Source organism: Triplophysa rosa, linkage group LG12 (assembly GCF_024868665.1).
Source record: "Triplophysa rosa linkage group LG12, Trosa_1v2, whole genome shotgun sequence".
NCBI lineage: Eukaryota > Metazoa > Chordata > Actinopteri > Cypriniformes > Nemacheilidae > Triplophysa > Triplophysa rosa.
In genome coordinates this window covers 17,483,052-17,497,239 of record NC_079901.1, presented here as the reverse complement: position 1 = coordinate 17,497,239, position 14,188 = coordinate 17,483,052, and the positions used below count along the sequence as shown (strand labels likewise).

The window sequence follows — 14,188 nt, the reverse complement described above, 5'->3', positions numbered from 1 at the left end:
AATTACCAGTTTAACCATGACATCATTTTGTTTTAGCTACATGGGAGTATTAGATTTCACTCTTCCACAGCACTATCCTACTGTAACAAAGACTCTTGCCCAGATGTGCGTTTTAGTGACTCGTGCTGTCCTGTCCAGCTATTCTTTGCAAACTGCACAATAAAACACATTAGAAGGATGACTCAAGATAGAGATACAATACCTGCTTTGAATGCCAGGGTATTTGTTTTGGCCAAAGACTTTTTGTAGCACAAGTACACAGAGGACCCCCACTGTAAACAAAAAACAAATTGTATTTAAAATATTAATACTAAATTAAAATCCTGAGATCTGACAAACATCTTATTGTTGTTGTAATCACATATTTCTATATTTTGTGAAACTAGGCAGATAAAAAAAAACCACTAGCTTTGATGGTCACCAGCAAACTGTATGTTGTTTTGGATTCTGGTGTGTTTGTACTCAAGCTTATCAAGCAAGATTTCCTTAGAGAATCTGCCTGAAAAGTTTGCTGGTTGACCAGCTTTGGTAAAAGATCAAAAATAGGTCAAAGTTTGTCATTATTTATTCACCCTCATGTTATTCAAAATCTGTTTATGACTTTTCTGTGGAACACAAAAGAAGATATTTTAAGAAATGTCCATATAATGGAAGTCAATGAGGACCAATGTTGTTTGGTGACCAACATACTTCAAAATATCTTTCTTAGTATTCTGCAAAAGGAAGAAAGTCATACAGGTTTGGAATGACACGAGGGTGAGTAAATGAAAAAAAAGAACATTTTCATTTTTTAGTCAACTACCCCTTTATGTTTTGCTTGTAAACAGCATTGTTGAGCTGGTCCCCAATCTAGTTCAACAAACAAGCATAAACCAGTCAAGACTTTATGCTGGTCTAAGCTTGTCTTATCAGCAGGGTAAAAGGATCGACACGCTCACCATGCTACTGTTGAGATTCTTTTCCACTTTGCAGAAGGCATGTGGCGGCGTCTCTCCCTTGCCGGGGATGATGACACAGATGTCTGTGACAGCCAGCGTGGAATGAGAGTGATTCTCGGATGCACGCCGGTGTGTGATGTAGATCCTTTGGGAGGAGGAGCTACTGATATTAGCAGGGCGGCCAGAGGGTGTGGTCTGTATGATGTTACAATCTGGCTTCAATTTCTCCTTCCACTCGTAGAGGACACTAAGAAATGTGAACAAAAAGAGGATATTGAATTTTTCAGCACATGATACAACACACGATAACACATTCTAAACCAAGCGAGACATCTATTGTTTAGTTCTTTACTATTGTTTTCTTCAATAAAAACAAACACAGCGTAGAAAAATATATTGCAAATATTCAAATAGTTTTGAATGCAATTTGATGTATTGATAAACACACATCATCAGTCCTTCATCTTTGATGCTCACTGAGCATGCTGCAATAGTTACTAAGCATTCCCATGATGCTTTCCAAATGCTGCCTAGATAGGTAGCTCACTAAGCGTTTGGAACACTGCAACTATTAACACAGATTTAAGGTTCAGACATCTTACCCTAGGTCTGTAAGCGGCGGTTTGTCTCTGCCCCTCCTATAGCAAAGAAAGATCTGCGGCCCCATAAGACTCCCTCCATTCAGTTCTGCAGGCAGGCCAGAGGGGGTGCATTCAAGGCAGGTATATCCTCGAGGTACCTCCTCCCCCAGAGAGCGCATCACTACCGCCACATCGGTGATGGGAGCTTTAAGCTGAGCTGAGATCCTGTGACTCCCATCCTCAGGGTGGACATCATCCTCGAGGGGTTTAGAAGAGTTGGTGAGTCCTGCCACCACAAAGTAGTCTGCTACGCGTAGACTTTTCTCCTCCATCTTCTATCATCCCCATAGAGGGAGGACCTGAATAAGTGCTGGTAATGGAGGGAGAGAAAGAGAACAGAATGAGAAACGGACAGCACAGTCTATATTGTAATAAGACACTTGAGCCAGGTTCTCAAATACAAATAGCCTTACAAAACATTCTCAAACAGAAAATTGGGAGAGATTTTTAAAAACGAAGCAAAATATGCCGCGCATGACGCCAGTTCAAGGAAATACCATGACATTTTTTTTACTCCGGTTACGTTCAGTCTCACATGTGCATAGAGACGGATATGACACATCCACTCCCACAGACGCAGAACACAAACTCATGTAACAAGCTCCGCGCACTTCTAAACTGGACATACGGAAGTAATTACTGGATGCAAGTATATTTGCGATAAGCCTTTAAAATATGAGTCATACACCCATCTCTAGTTCTTATCTGCAGACTAACTGCAGGAATGAAAATCTCCTTAAAAAAGAGGCAAGATGGCAGAGGGAATTCCTCTCGCTTGCGTCAATAACACAAGTCTGTCACCGTAACGCCTCCCTAGCACCTAAACCGCTGATATCTTAATTGGAAGAATCAGTAACTCTCTGTCCCTTCCAGAACAAGCCTGGGGCTTCTACAACACACAGGTTGGCATGCACAGGGATAACATCCTCCGAGTCACTCACGAGTGACTGATTCGCGCAGGGTTTATTGGTGGATGCTGTTCTTGTGTGGTGTGTTCAACTTTATCGTCTGATAATCTACCAGTTGGCTCATAATTATGTTCACAATTATTATAGGTAGTAGACTAAATTTCAATCGAAATATCAAAAACGCTCTTTTCCTTAGAACAAATTTGCATAGAAATCACCGGCTGTCAAAACAAATTGTATTAAGAGACTTATACATTCAAACAGACGTTTTTATATTGAATTTTTTACATATTTTCGGTCATGACATCGTAAACAAGGACCACCACCGATGCTCCTTTACTACCACCACTGATGCTCCTTTACAAAATGGTGCATGTATGACACATCTTTTTTTCACGTGTATGGTCTTTGGCTTTCAGCTCTATGTCAAATGGCTTATATGTGCTTTACAGTAACATTATGGCTGGAAGAGTCACAGGACATGTCTTAAGAGCTCAGGATATGAAACTGACCCCCTGACTAGTCCTTTGCCCTACCATGGAAGTGAAGAAGTGAGGAACCTTCTTTTGAGGAACTGATGACACTTTTGGTGACTGTACTAAACAGGAAGTTGCAATGTCAAGCAAACACAAAAACTATGACAAAAAGTAGATTTAATGACGTGGAGATGGAGAATAATACGGGTCTTAAAACCATAATCCTCCTCATTAAACCTATGGGTCCCTTTTTTCTCTTACCCTTGAGACCTATTCATTCTGCGTTTCATCCGTGTTATATTTTCTGCTGTTTTTATTTCAAAATATCCAATAAATATCTGCAAAAGACAAGCCTAATTAAATACATTTGTTTTTATCCCAAGCAACATAGCACATTCAGACTATGTAGTTTATACAGTTTTATATTCCCTGGGAATCAAACCCACAACCTTGGTTGCTTTGCCATTTTCTACCAGTCAGCTTTAGAGATTCTGTCAGATAAATCTATTTGCATGAACAATCAAACATCACAAGATCCATCACACCCACACAATTCTAAACGGATACAGAAAGTCCACCACACACACTGGAGAGAAAAGAAAACGGATGTGTCACATGTTATGTGAGAGATTTAGGATTATATATAGACATAATCTCTCGCTTCAATGACGACGACATACGCCGAGGCTGAGTCTACCCGCTCCAACATCAGCACTGAAAAATTATCATCCTCACCATGGCAACAATGAAGATAAGCTGCCTATATTAATCATTTGGCTTAAAAATGTAAGGGGGGCCAAAAATACTTACGCAAAACTAATACAAATGAATCACGAATGATAACAAGGCTCACATGACAACTGCTGTGTTGAGAAAGAAAACTAATCAGACATTTCACACAAAACATTGTTATATGAAGCAGGAACATTGAGTCTCGGAATGCCCTAAAGAGAATTTCATGTTTATCTGATGCAATTACAGACACTCTCGCACTGACTCAACACTTTTCAAATAACTGCTAGGAAATTGCTGCCCTTTTGAGAAACACCATGGTAACGTCAATCAGAGAGTCAGAGGCGACCGGAAGCGCGTCGGAAACGGCTCTTTCATCAGAAAGCGGCATGGGTCCTACGCAGCGGAAATCCTGGCACGGAGAACCTGTGAAAGAAAATCGCATTCTCCGTCTGAGCCATCACACAGACTGGTGAGAAATAAGGACCTTCTATGATCTTCTCTGATCTCTGACCGACAACCTACACATCATTCCTACGAAATTCTATAATAGAAGATTAAGCATTTTTCTATTGGTTCCCTTTTCCATTTTATATGAGAAGACATTTTCAGTAATCACGACATCACAAAACAATGCCATAGAACGGGACTAGCATTATTTAATACTACACAACAGCCGAGAAATGGATGTGATTGTGAGTAGGCCTACATACAGTACATCATCCGTGTGGCCCTGTGATGTGGGTGGTCACACTTCTTTATGGCCTCATTTACACCTGGTTTAAACCATATTGAGAGATCCGAACTTAAAATGGTCATTGTTTACATGCCATTACCAAGGCAATCGGTTTGGTGATGATCGCTGAATTCATAATTACATCACTTCCTGTGTACCACAATGCGTTGATAAATATAAAAAAGTAAATAAAAGCTTACAATAGCTGGCATTTTATCTCAAAGATAGACGGTTTCAGTGGCAACAACATAAACATTACATGGCCCAAACTTAACTTCCGGTAGACCTCTGCAGAGGGGACCCACCATGACCTATGAATTTTAGCATTAAAAATCCTTATGCTTTGATTATATAAAATCTGAACGAAACCACCTAACAAAGACAAAGATTATTTACATTCTTCTCCAGCACAGCTGGCAGCTTCACAAGCTCTTTTTCTCAGGAAGACACGTCTTTTCAAACAAACAAAACCCCCACAGCACAACAACGCAGCATCCTAATTCAATCTCATTGCTGCTGTAGGAGGCACGCTTACGTCTGTTAAAATGATAAGCCTTGCCCTCTTTTCACCAACCTGTGGTGTGCCGGAGTCAGAGGATAAACCTGTTTAACAGCTTGCCCATAAGAATGACCGCGATCTCATCCAGCTGTGTTGTAGTTATGGGCTGTGGCCCAGAGTTAAAGGCTCCGTGGACCAGGAGACTCATGATATTGCACAGCTCTGGGACATCAGGGAGGCCAAGAGGAAAAACACGAGCAGGGGAACTAATGCAGCACATTCGGCCGAGCATCTGGTCCTGCTTAAGACACAGGGGCGGACATTCGATTCCTCTGCACCATGGCGAGAAACAAGCACACATCTGCATACTTTGGATAGGAGGAGGCAGGAAGGCTATTTCTATGTGGAAATGTTTTGTCTGTGAAACTTGTCAGAGGTACAAAACCGACTTCCAATTCAAGTCTTTTTCTAAAGCATCCTTGTAACTATGAGTTCTGGGGTTTTAAAAAAATAAAGCGTGGGATAAAAAAATAAGCATTTCTTCAACCTCAGTAGACAACTTCCTGCATGTCTGACTTGACAAATTCTTGTAAACATGAGGTTTCAAAACAATATCCATCTAAAGAAGGCATTCTACAGGCACAGTGTTGATGAGAAGAGGAAGACAACGGAAACACTTCTAATCAGAATCAGAATGAGCTTTATTGCCAAGTATGTTTACACATACAAGGAATTTGTTTTGGTGAAAGAAGCTCCACAGTGCACAGAAACAACAACAGCAGTACACAGAGACCATAACACAATACAACTTAATACACAGATGATCTATATATCAAGAGAATAGAATACAATAAAAAAAAAACGTTTTCTTACATGTGCCATTTACTGTAAACATACATAATGCAATGGTACACTCAAGTCTAGGTAAGACGCATTGCTAAAGATGGCCAAGCACCGATCTTCCACAGTAATTAAACACAGAGAATGACTGCAGAGCAATGATGGATGCAATCGGCCAGAAAAAGATGGATGAAACTCTGCTAAATAAAGACATTAACTAATGCATGACTAAAATTCAAGAATAAATCTGAATAAAAATCTACACATATTTGACAAATACCACCAATTCATCTTGCTGTCCCAAAGTACATTTATACAGTAGGCTATATTTCACCTGATCTCCAAATCTGATCTCATTGTTAAATCAATAGGGTACACCATGAGAAGTGATCTGCCTTCTTTTCCCTTAAATGTCTGACTAATTAAATCCCTTACAGGTATGAAACATTGCAGACAGAGTAAGCTACATGCCAACACACAAACATGTGCAATAAAAAAGCAATCAACAGTTGAGTTAATGATGTAACATATATACAAAGATGACAGACAGGGCTGGGTCAGACATGTAAATCATAACCCTGCTGAAAAAAAACTATAGAAACCATCACTGAAATTCTAATGAACCTAATGTGTATAATGGAAATTTTATTGGTTTTAATGGGAGCTATAATGGTCTCTGTAGGTCTACTATAATGGTTTCTGTGGGTCTACTGGTAATGTGTTAGGTTCTATGTATCTTTAAATTAAAATGAATTTTGTAATGGTTTTAATGTTAAACAGCTGTTTATGAAGGTATTTGTAATGAAAGCTATTAGAATCTGTAGAATCTGTTTTTCTCAGCAGGGAATTATAGCATGGTATTGTTTAATCGTGACGCCAAACACAATTAATAATATTAATCTTTTTTAGCCCTTAATAATAACATTAACTTCACAATAATAATATATTTTAATACATTATGCCGAAAATGAATGCAACTGTTGGCGATCATCACATGGCATGTAAATACACGAGCGCAATCAAAACAAGCCCTCAATTATCGACGCGTGATAGCGTTTGTCTGACAATCCTAAAACGATATATTAAATACAAAAGGCACCAAATCTATCATTTCACGAACTGTAAATTTTACCGTTCGTGTCTGTAATAAAATATTAACAAAGGCACGCACACCCAAACGTAACCATTAAATAGATAGTAGTATGAGACACTCACTGTTTCAGTAGTAGAACGACGATGCAGAGGACACGCTCATTGAAACGCGCACCGTTATTCTGATTAAAGCCAAAGATTATTAATCACGGGACCGAAGAAGGGTTTATGTATTTCCACCCATTTTTCGTCAGTTAAATGAATTATTCCTCCGTCATGAAATCGCCAAATAACAAGTGCACGCTAGTGGGCTGTGCCTCACCTTCTCTACGCTTTCAGACAGAGATGCTGTAGACTAGAGTCGCGCACGCATTTATCAAAACCTGCCGCACGGTCACGTGACTGCCAGCAAACAGAAACGTCACGAACATTCCGGGGACTGTCGGTGATTTAATATGGGGGCGTCCCGACAGATAGTCCATATAAAGTCAGTGGTGCTGGATGCGATTAACATATTTTCAGCTGAAAAGTGTTTTGGACAGCTTGATTTAAAGATACAGTACATGATAAACAACACGCACCGGAAGTCTAGTAATGTTAGTAATGCAAACTATGAATCACAGCTATTTGGGCAACAACCTAATATTAAAGTGATAGTTTACCTAAAAATGAAACTTCTGTCATCATTCATTCACCTTCTTGTCAAACCTGTATGCCTTTCTTTCTTTCTTTCTTTCTTTCTTTCTTCTGCACAACACAAAAGAAGATATTTTGAAGGACGTTGGTAATCGAAAGGCGTCGGTACCCATTCATTTCTATTGTATGGACACAAAACCAATGCAAGTAAAGGGTGCCTGTGACCGTCGTATTCTGTGACCCTAGTAGGCGCTGTTGTCACTGTGCAAATAGGCTCTCACTAAATCCTTGGTGTGTGGCTTGTTGTTTTTGACTAAATCCTTGCTGTTTCGAGTCTTACGAAACCCTTATCCTAACCCATACTAAAGTATCTAAACTACATATGATTCTTAAACTTGCCTAAAAAACACGGCTGCGTGATGACGTCAGACTCGAAACACCAAGGATTTAGTGAGAGCCGTATTTGCACAGTGACAACAGCGCCTACTAGGGTCACAGAATACGACGGTCACAGAATTAGCTGTAACACCTGTTAGCAACATTCTTCAAAATATTAACAGTTCATAACGACTGACCATCAAGCTAAAAGTAAAGGAATAGTTGACCTAATAGTTTATAAAACTAAGAAAGTCATTATTTACAGATTTATGTAGAGTTCCACATAACTAAATCCTTCTCTCTCTATCTTAGGCATGTTTATAAAGAACAAATAAGGCAACTATAACAATTTAGCACAGAGTAATAGAGAGTGAGGCTCTAAAAGCTGTTTACTCTAATCCCTTACAGAAAAGACACACGAAATTCACATGTGCTAAAAACACATGTGATCACATGTGAAATGTGTGTTTTTGGAACATTTTGGTGTGAATTCCATGTGAATTCCCACGTGAAACCCATGGGATAACATATGCGACATGTCTCCACATGTGATCACATGTTCTTCACGTCACCACATGTTGCACATGTCATCCCATGGGTTTTTACATGTTATCCCATGGGTTTCACGTGGGAATTCACATGGAATTCACACCAAAATGTTCCAAAAACACGCATTTCACATGTGATCACACGTGTTTTTTTGCACATGTTAAACACATGTTGTATACATGTGATCACATGCGAAAAACATGTGAAAAACATGTGAAATTCATGTGTCTTTTCTGTAAGGGATGTCTTCCTAGCTCAACATTAATCATCAAATGATTCTAGATCTGCATGGTCTAGAAGGGTTTTGATAATAGTAAACCAAACAGAGAATTTGCAGACTGTGCGACTGCCAACATCTGAATCTATTTCTTCTGACTCAGCTGTTCTGTGGCATTTGGTTTTGATGAGAATGGATGACTTCTATCTTCAGCTAAAATTCTTGCCAACGTAACAACTTCTCAGCTTGTTAACAAGACTTATCTGACAGCCTTATCGGGCAGTGTAATGTCATTTTCCACACTTCTAAAACGCATTTGCAATCCTAGGAAATGTCTTTGGGGGTTAATGTGTTCATCTGTGTGAGGGTTTTTAGAGGATTCATAGATCAGTCACTAAAGGCCTTCAAACTGTGTCAGGTTTCTTCATCAAGGCACCTTACAAGTCTTCTCAGCTCTAGATGAATGATTTAATGAAGCAGTTTAAGTAGATGCTGGCTGGCCACCCAGTTGGCTCTGTGAACCAATAAACATCATGCAGATTTGGACATCCACAAACCCTTCATGTTGTATTCGTATCTCTTTGTGGTTTAACACGCTGGCCACCCAGATGGCAGAGCTCTGGTTTCAGACGTAGTTTGTGGCCATTTCAGCCAAAGCAAAATATGTGAAACTTCATTGACTGCCTTGTAATCATTGTCAAGGTTGCAATTTGACCCAAAATGCAATGCTGCAATGTTATTTCACTTCTGTGACTGAGATCTATTTGGTACTGTGTCTGGTTCTGAATCCTGTACATTTGCTGAGATCAACAAACTGATTAGTGCCTGTAGGCTATTGATGGTCTCCGCCTACCACACCGTTTGACAAAGTCCTCTGCCTAAACAATTGCTTCGATGTTAGTATGCAGAACATTTCAACACAACCGCAGGATGATTCTCGGATCTCATCTCTTCTTCTCTTGTTTAGCTATAATGGGTAATATTGTTTAGCAATTATGTTAGTTAGACTGTAAACAAAGAATATACACGTCCCACCTGATGGTACTCCTCATCCCACCAGAGTTATGTCATCTTGATGTATTGCTCGAAGGTGTTGTCTAGTGTAAGCACTGAGAGATGCATTGCTCTCCTGTATTCAATATGTATGTACTAGTTCTTTAATTTCTACTTTACTGCATTTAAACCAGTCATGTTTATGTTTTGCACTTTTTATGTCTATTCTGTTTACAACTTGTGCCCCAATGTCCTCTCTATAATTGCATTGTGGAGCTAGGAGTGTTATTTTCTTCCACTGTGTACTGTGTGCTGGAGTCACAAATAAAGCCAAACTTGAAACATAATCTTGAGTAAGAAATGTTTGGTTAAATGCATGCAAGGGAAAGCAAATACAATCGCAAAAAGATGTTTATGAACCCTTTGGAATTACCTAGATTTTGCATTGTTTACTAATATGTTGCAGTTACAAACAAACACAGTCTGACTTATCGAATAGCACCCAAGGTTTGTATTTTTTATTAAATACATTAAAGACTTTTTTAAAAGTTGTACATAATCTATATATCATGGTTTGGACTGTCTTTTCTGCCTCTGGGCCTAGATGCCTTGCAGTAATTGAGAGAACAATCAATACAAACAAGTATCAAGACATTTTTAAAGTTAAAAGTTAAAGTCATAATTTTCTCACTCTCATGTATTTTAAAGTTTGTAAAAATTTTACTTCTTCTCATAAGCTAGGTTAAATCGCATTAGCATTATTAACCAAACCCTTTTATGGCAGTGGAAATATACTGACAATAGTGGATGCTATGCAGATACTGTGTATACAGTGTGTAGTGGGGAAAACCTTAAAAATATATTTATCAGGTGACTGTTGCCAGCGATCAGTCAGCAACTTACAGAGCACATGATAGACAGACGCTCAAAGTATATTTCAGAAATGCAGACCTGGTTACAGTCAAAGTCCCATTATAGTTTTCCAAAAAGTATGGAGTTCCATTTATGCCAAAAATGTGTAGACTGCTTTATGCCTTGTACTATACATTTGTCTTTGTCTACGGTCATTGCCTACTTGTTCAGGTAAATCAGTATATGAAGAGTTTGGTTCCAAAATAAAAAAAACTTAAAAATCATGTTTTTTATTATGTTATCATGTTTTTATTGTGTTTTATTGTGTTAGTTAGTTAGTGTTTTTTCAGTTATAATGGCTTAAATCAAAACAAACCAACTGCAGTTTGATTTGTATTAATTGGAATGCACAATAAAAAAACATGATTTTAATAGTTGTCTCATTTTGGAACCAAACTCTTCTTATGTTGACGTGTATGTCATCTGTTGACGTCATCTTAATTTGTCATCCTGCTGTCCTTTTTTCTGTCTTTATTACTGTCATCCTTATTGTCATTTTGTTCTGTCATCTTTAATGTTGTCCTGATCTGTAAGTCCTTACTGTCGAATGTATATGACAGTATACATATACAGTCCTCCTTGTCATCTGTACATGTCTTCTAATGTGGCGATCCGTGACTCCTCTTCCGGGGAAGCAGTAATGCAAAGCTCAACAAAACATGTATCTAGCCCGTCATGTGTGTGGCGCATCCATTCAAAACACTTTTAATTAAAGAGACGCTCGCGTTTGCTAGATACTCGCTTAGTCTCATGTGTAATCAGAGAGCATCTCTTTTATCATAAACCCTTTCTACGCATCTGCCGCAGGCATGTATTTTGACATGATGCGTGATGCACATAGGTTCACGTGAAGCGCTGAACACGTATTTTGAATTCCTGCTTCCCCTGAAGAGGAGGCACCGATCGCCACTGGTCTTCTATATGTCATCCTCCATGTCTGTATATGTCGTCCTCCATGTCATCTGTATATGTCGTCTTCCATGTCGTCCTCCATGTCATTTGTATATGTCGTCCTCCATGTCATCTGTATATGTCGTCTTCCATGTCTTCCTCCATGTCATCTGTATATGTCGTCCTCCATGTCGTCTGTATACAGTATGTCATCATCCCTGTTGTATGATTTTGTTTCTATTTTATGCTGTTAGTCAGTGCTGTGCAACAAATGTCTTCCAATAATTATGCTAATAGAAGTTTAAATCTAGCCAGCTGATTACATTTAAAGCAATTCAACATCTTTTATGACCAGTAAAACATTTATCGGATTATATTGTGGCTTGATGTTGCTCTTTGCAAACAAACATTAGCATGGAGGATGCATATAAAGATATATATATATATATAAATAAATATATATGGCCTACAGATGACATGGAGGACAACAGGGAGGAGGACATATACAGTCGACAGTAAGGACAACAGAACAGAACAACCATGAAGATGACAGAACAAAACAACAATAAGGATGACTGTAGAAAAGACAGAGAAAAGGACAGCAGGATGACAAATTAAGACGACGTCAAGAGACAACATAAACGTCAACATACCTGAACAAGCGGGCAATGACCGTAGACAAAGACAAATGTATAGTACAAGGCTTTTCTCCATAAACATTCTGCCCCTTGGCAACATTATTAGAAAACATGGAATTAGCTTCCACTGTTATGCAGATGATACACAGCTATATATCTCATCAAGACCAGATGATTCCTTCCAGCTATCCAAATTCAGAGTGCATCGAAGATATGAAACATTGGATGACCAGTAATTTCCTTCTTTTAAATTGTAATGAAACAGAAATATTACTTATTGGACCAAAGACACGTAAAAAGAATATTTCGGATTATAACCTGCAAATTGAAGGCTGCACGGTTACTCCAACAAATACAGTTAAAGACCTTGTTATATTACGTTATTAACGTTATTATAACGTTATATTAGACAGCAACCTGTCATTTGGAAATCACATCTCAAATGTCACAAAAACAGCCTTCTTCCACCTTAGAAATGTTGCCAAATTATGAAATATTCTATGTGTTGCTGACGCAGAGAATCTTATTCATGCATTTGTGACATCAAGACTTGACTACTGTAATGCACTTAGTGGTTGTCCTGCATCATCAATAAACAAACTACAGTTAGTTCAGAATGCAGCTGCCAGAGCTGTAACCAGGTCCAGAAAATACGATCACATAACCCCAATGTTATCATCCCTTCACTGGTTATCTATTAAGTATCGTATTGACTTTAAAGTTATTTTAATTACTTATAAAGCCCTAAACGGTTGATCCCCTACCTACATAACAGAGCTTCTACCACACTACAACCCATCACGCTCTCTAAGATCTCAAAACTCCAGACTTTTGATAACACCTAGAATAACTAAATCCACCAAAGGGGGTAGAGCTTTCTCATACGTAGCACCTAAACTCTGGAATAGCCTTCCCGATACTATTCGAGGGTCAGACACACTCTTCCAATTTAAATCTAGATTAAAGACACATCTTTTCAGCCAAGCTTTCACTTAATGCATAATATGCTAAATAAACCACCAGGAGACTGCATTTATTAGATATTATTTAATAGAATGATCTTGCTTGTTCTATAAACACCATGCACTGTGCTGTGTTTTACCTTTTTTGTGTTTTTCTTATTTTCTCCTGTAAAGCGGCTTTAGGACAATGCACACTGTGAAAAGCGCTATATAAATAAAATTGCATTGAACTGAATAAAGCAGTCGACACGTTTTTGGCACAAATGGAACCCCATAAAAAGTGCATGGACGGGTTATCATAAAGTTGGTAAGGTGATTCAAAGTGGCGCTCATACTTTAAAGCACACAAACTTTGTTAACAAACTTTATTTGTATATAACCAAGTTTTGGGTGTCACAAAATACCCCAAACTGTGACAGGACTAGACAGAACAGATGTTAGAGCATTGATTGGGAATGCATTTGAGTCACAGGTAGGTTACATTTTGGTTGCTAGGTTGTGTAATAAAATATATTATCTTCTGGTGTTGTCAAATCATCAGCACTGTGTTGAAAAATTACTTCCAAGCATTTATTTATTTAGAATTTTTAGTAGTTTTTCTGTACCGATACAGGTACAATACTGCACTCTTGTGGTCAACTTAATACATAGATCCCTTCATCATTTCCGAATTATTAAGATTTTAATGAAAAGGGTTTTGTATTATCTCTGATTGTATCATTTTCAATATTTTTAGAGTTTTTGAAATCTTAAATATATTTTTTTTATTTAAGAATTCGGAGTTTCCACCTCCGTAGTTTGTTTTGTAATAAGGTCGATGAACAGCATTTTTAAGAATCGACTGAGATTCAGCAGTTCATTTTGAAGACAAATGTTAGGACATCACAAAACAAAGTCAACATCTTAGTTTATTTGAAGCGGAAAAGCATCAGGTTCCACCGAGATTTGAACTCGGATCGCTGGATTCAGAGTCCAGAGTGCTAACCATTACACCATGGAACCGTCATGCACTCACTTTTTGAGTGACCATTTCTAAATATTAATGTCGTAAATGTAATAATATTGGAATTGGCGTAAAATATGTTTTCGTGTAAAATTGTATTGCTTGTTAATCTCTCTCTCAAAAATAGTATCTTATTGATTAAATATA

The 14,188-nt window shown here is 38.2% G+C and overlaps 1 protein-coding gene and 1 non-coding gene across 3 annotated transcripts in view; both read right to left on the bottom strand.

Moving 5' to 3' along the window:
* The window catches only part of dennd4a (DENN/MADD domain containing 4A), a 31,350-nt gene extending 24,101 nt beyond the window's left edge, over positions 1-7,249 (bottom strand). For both annotated transcript variants that reach the window (XM_057347337.1, XM_057347338.1), the window contains exons 1-4: positions 6,986-7,249; positions 1,541-1,889; positions 939-1,185; positions 203-272 (exon numbers count right to left, since the gene is read on the bottom strand). In XM_057347337.1, the coding sequence (XP_057203320.1) occupies positions 203-272; positions 939-1,185; positions 1,541-1,851 (628 nt within the window). In that variant the 5' untranslated portion in view covers positions 1,852-1,889; positions 6,986-7,249. The remainder of the gene's footprint in view (positions 1-202; positions 273-938; positions 1,186-1,540; positions 1,890-6,985) is intronic.
* Positions 7,250-13,968: 6,719 nt separating this feature from the next.
* On the bottom strand, positions 13,969-14,040 carry trnaq-cug (transfer RNA glutamine (anticodon CUG)). The gene has a single exon. It is a non-coding gene; the product is annotated as a tRNA-Gln (tRNA).
* Positions 14,041-14,188: the final 148 nt, after the last annotated feature.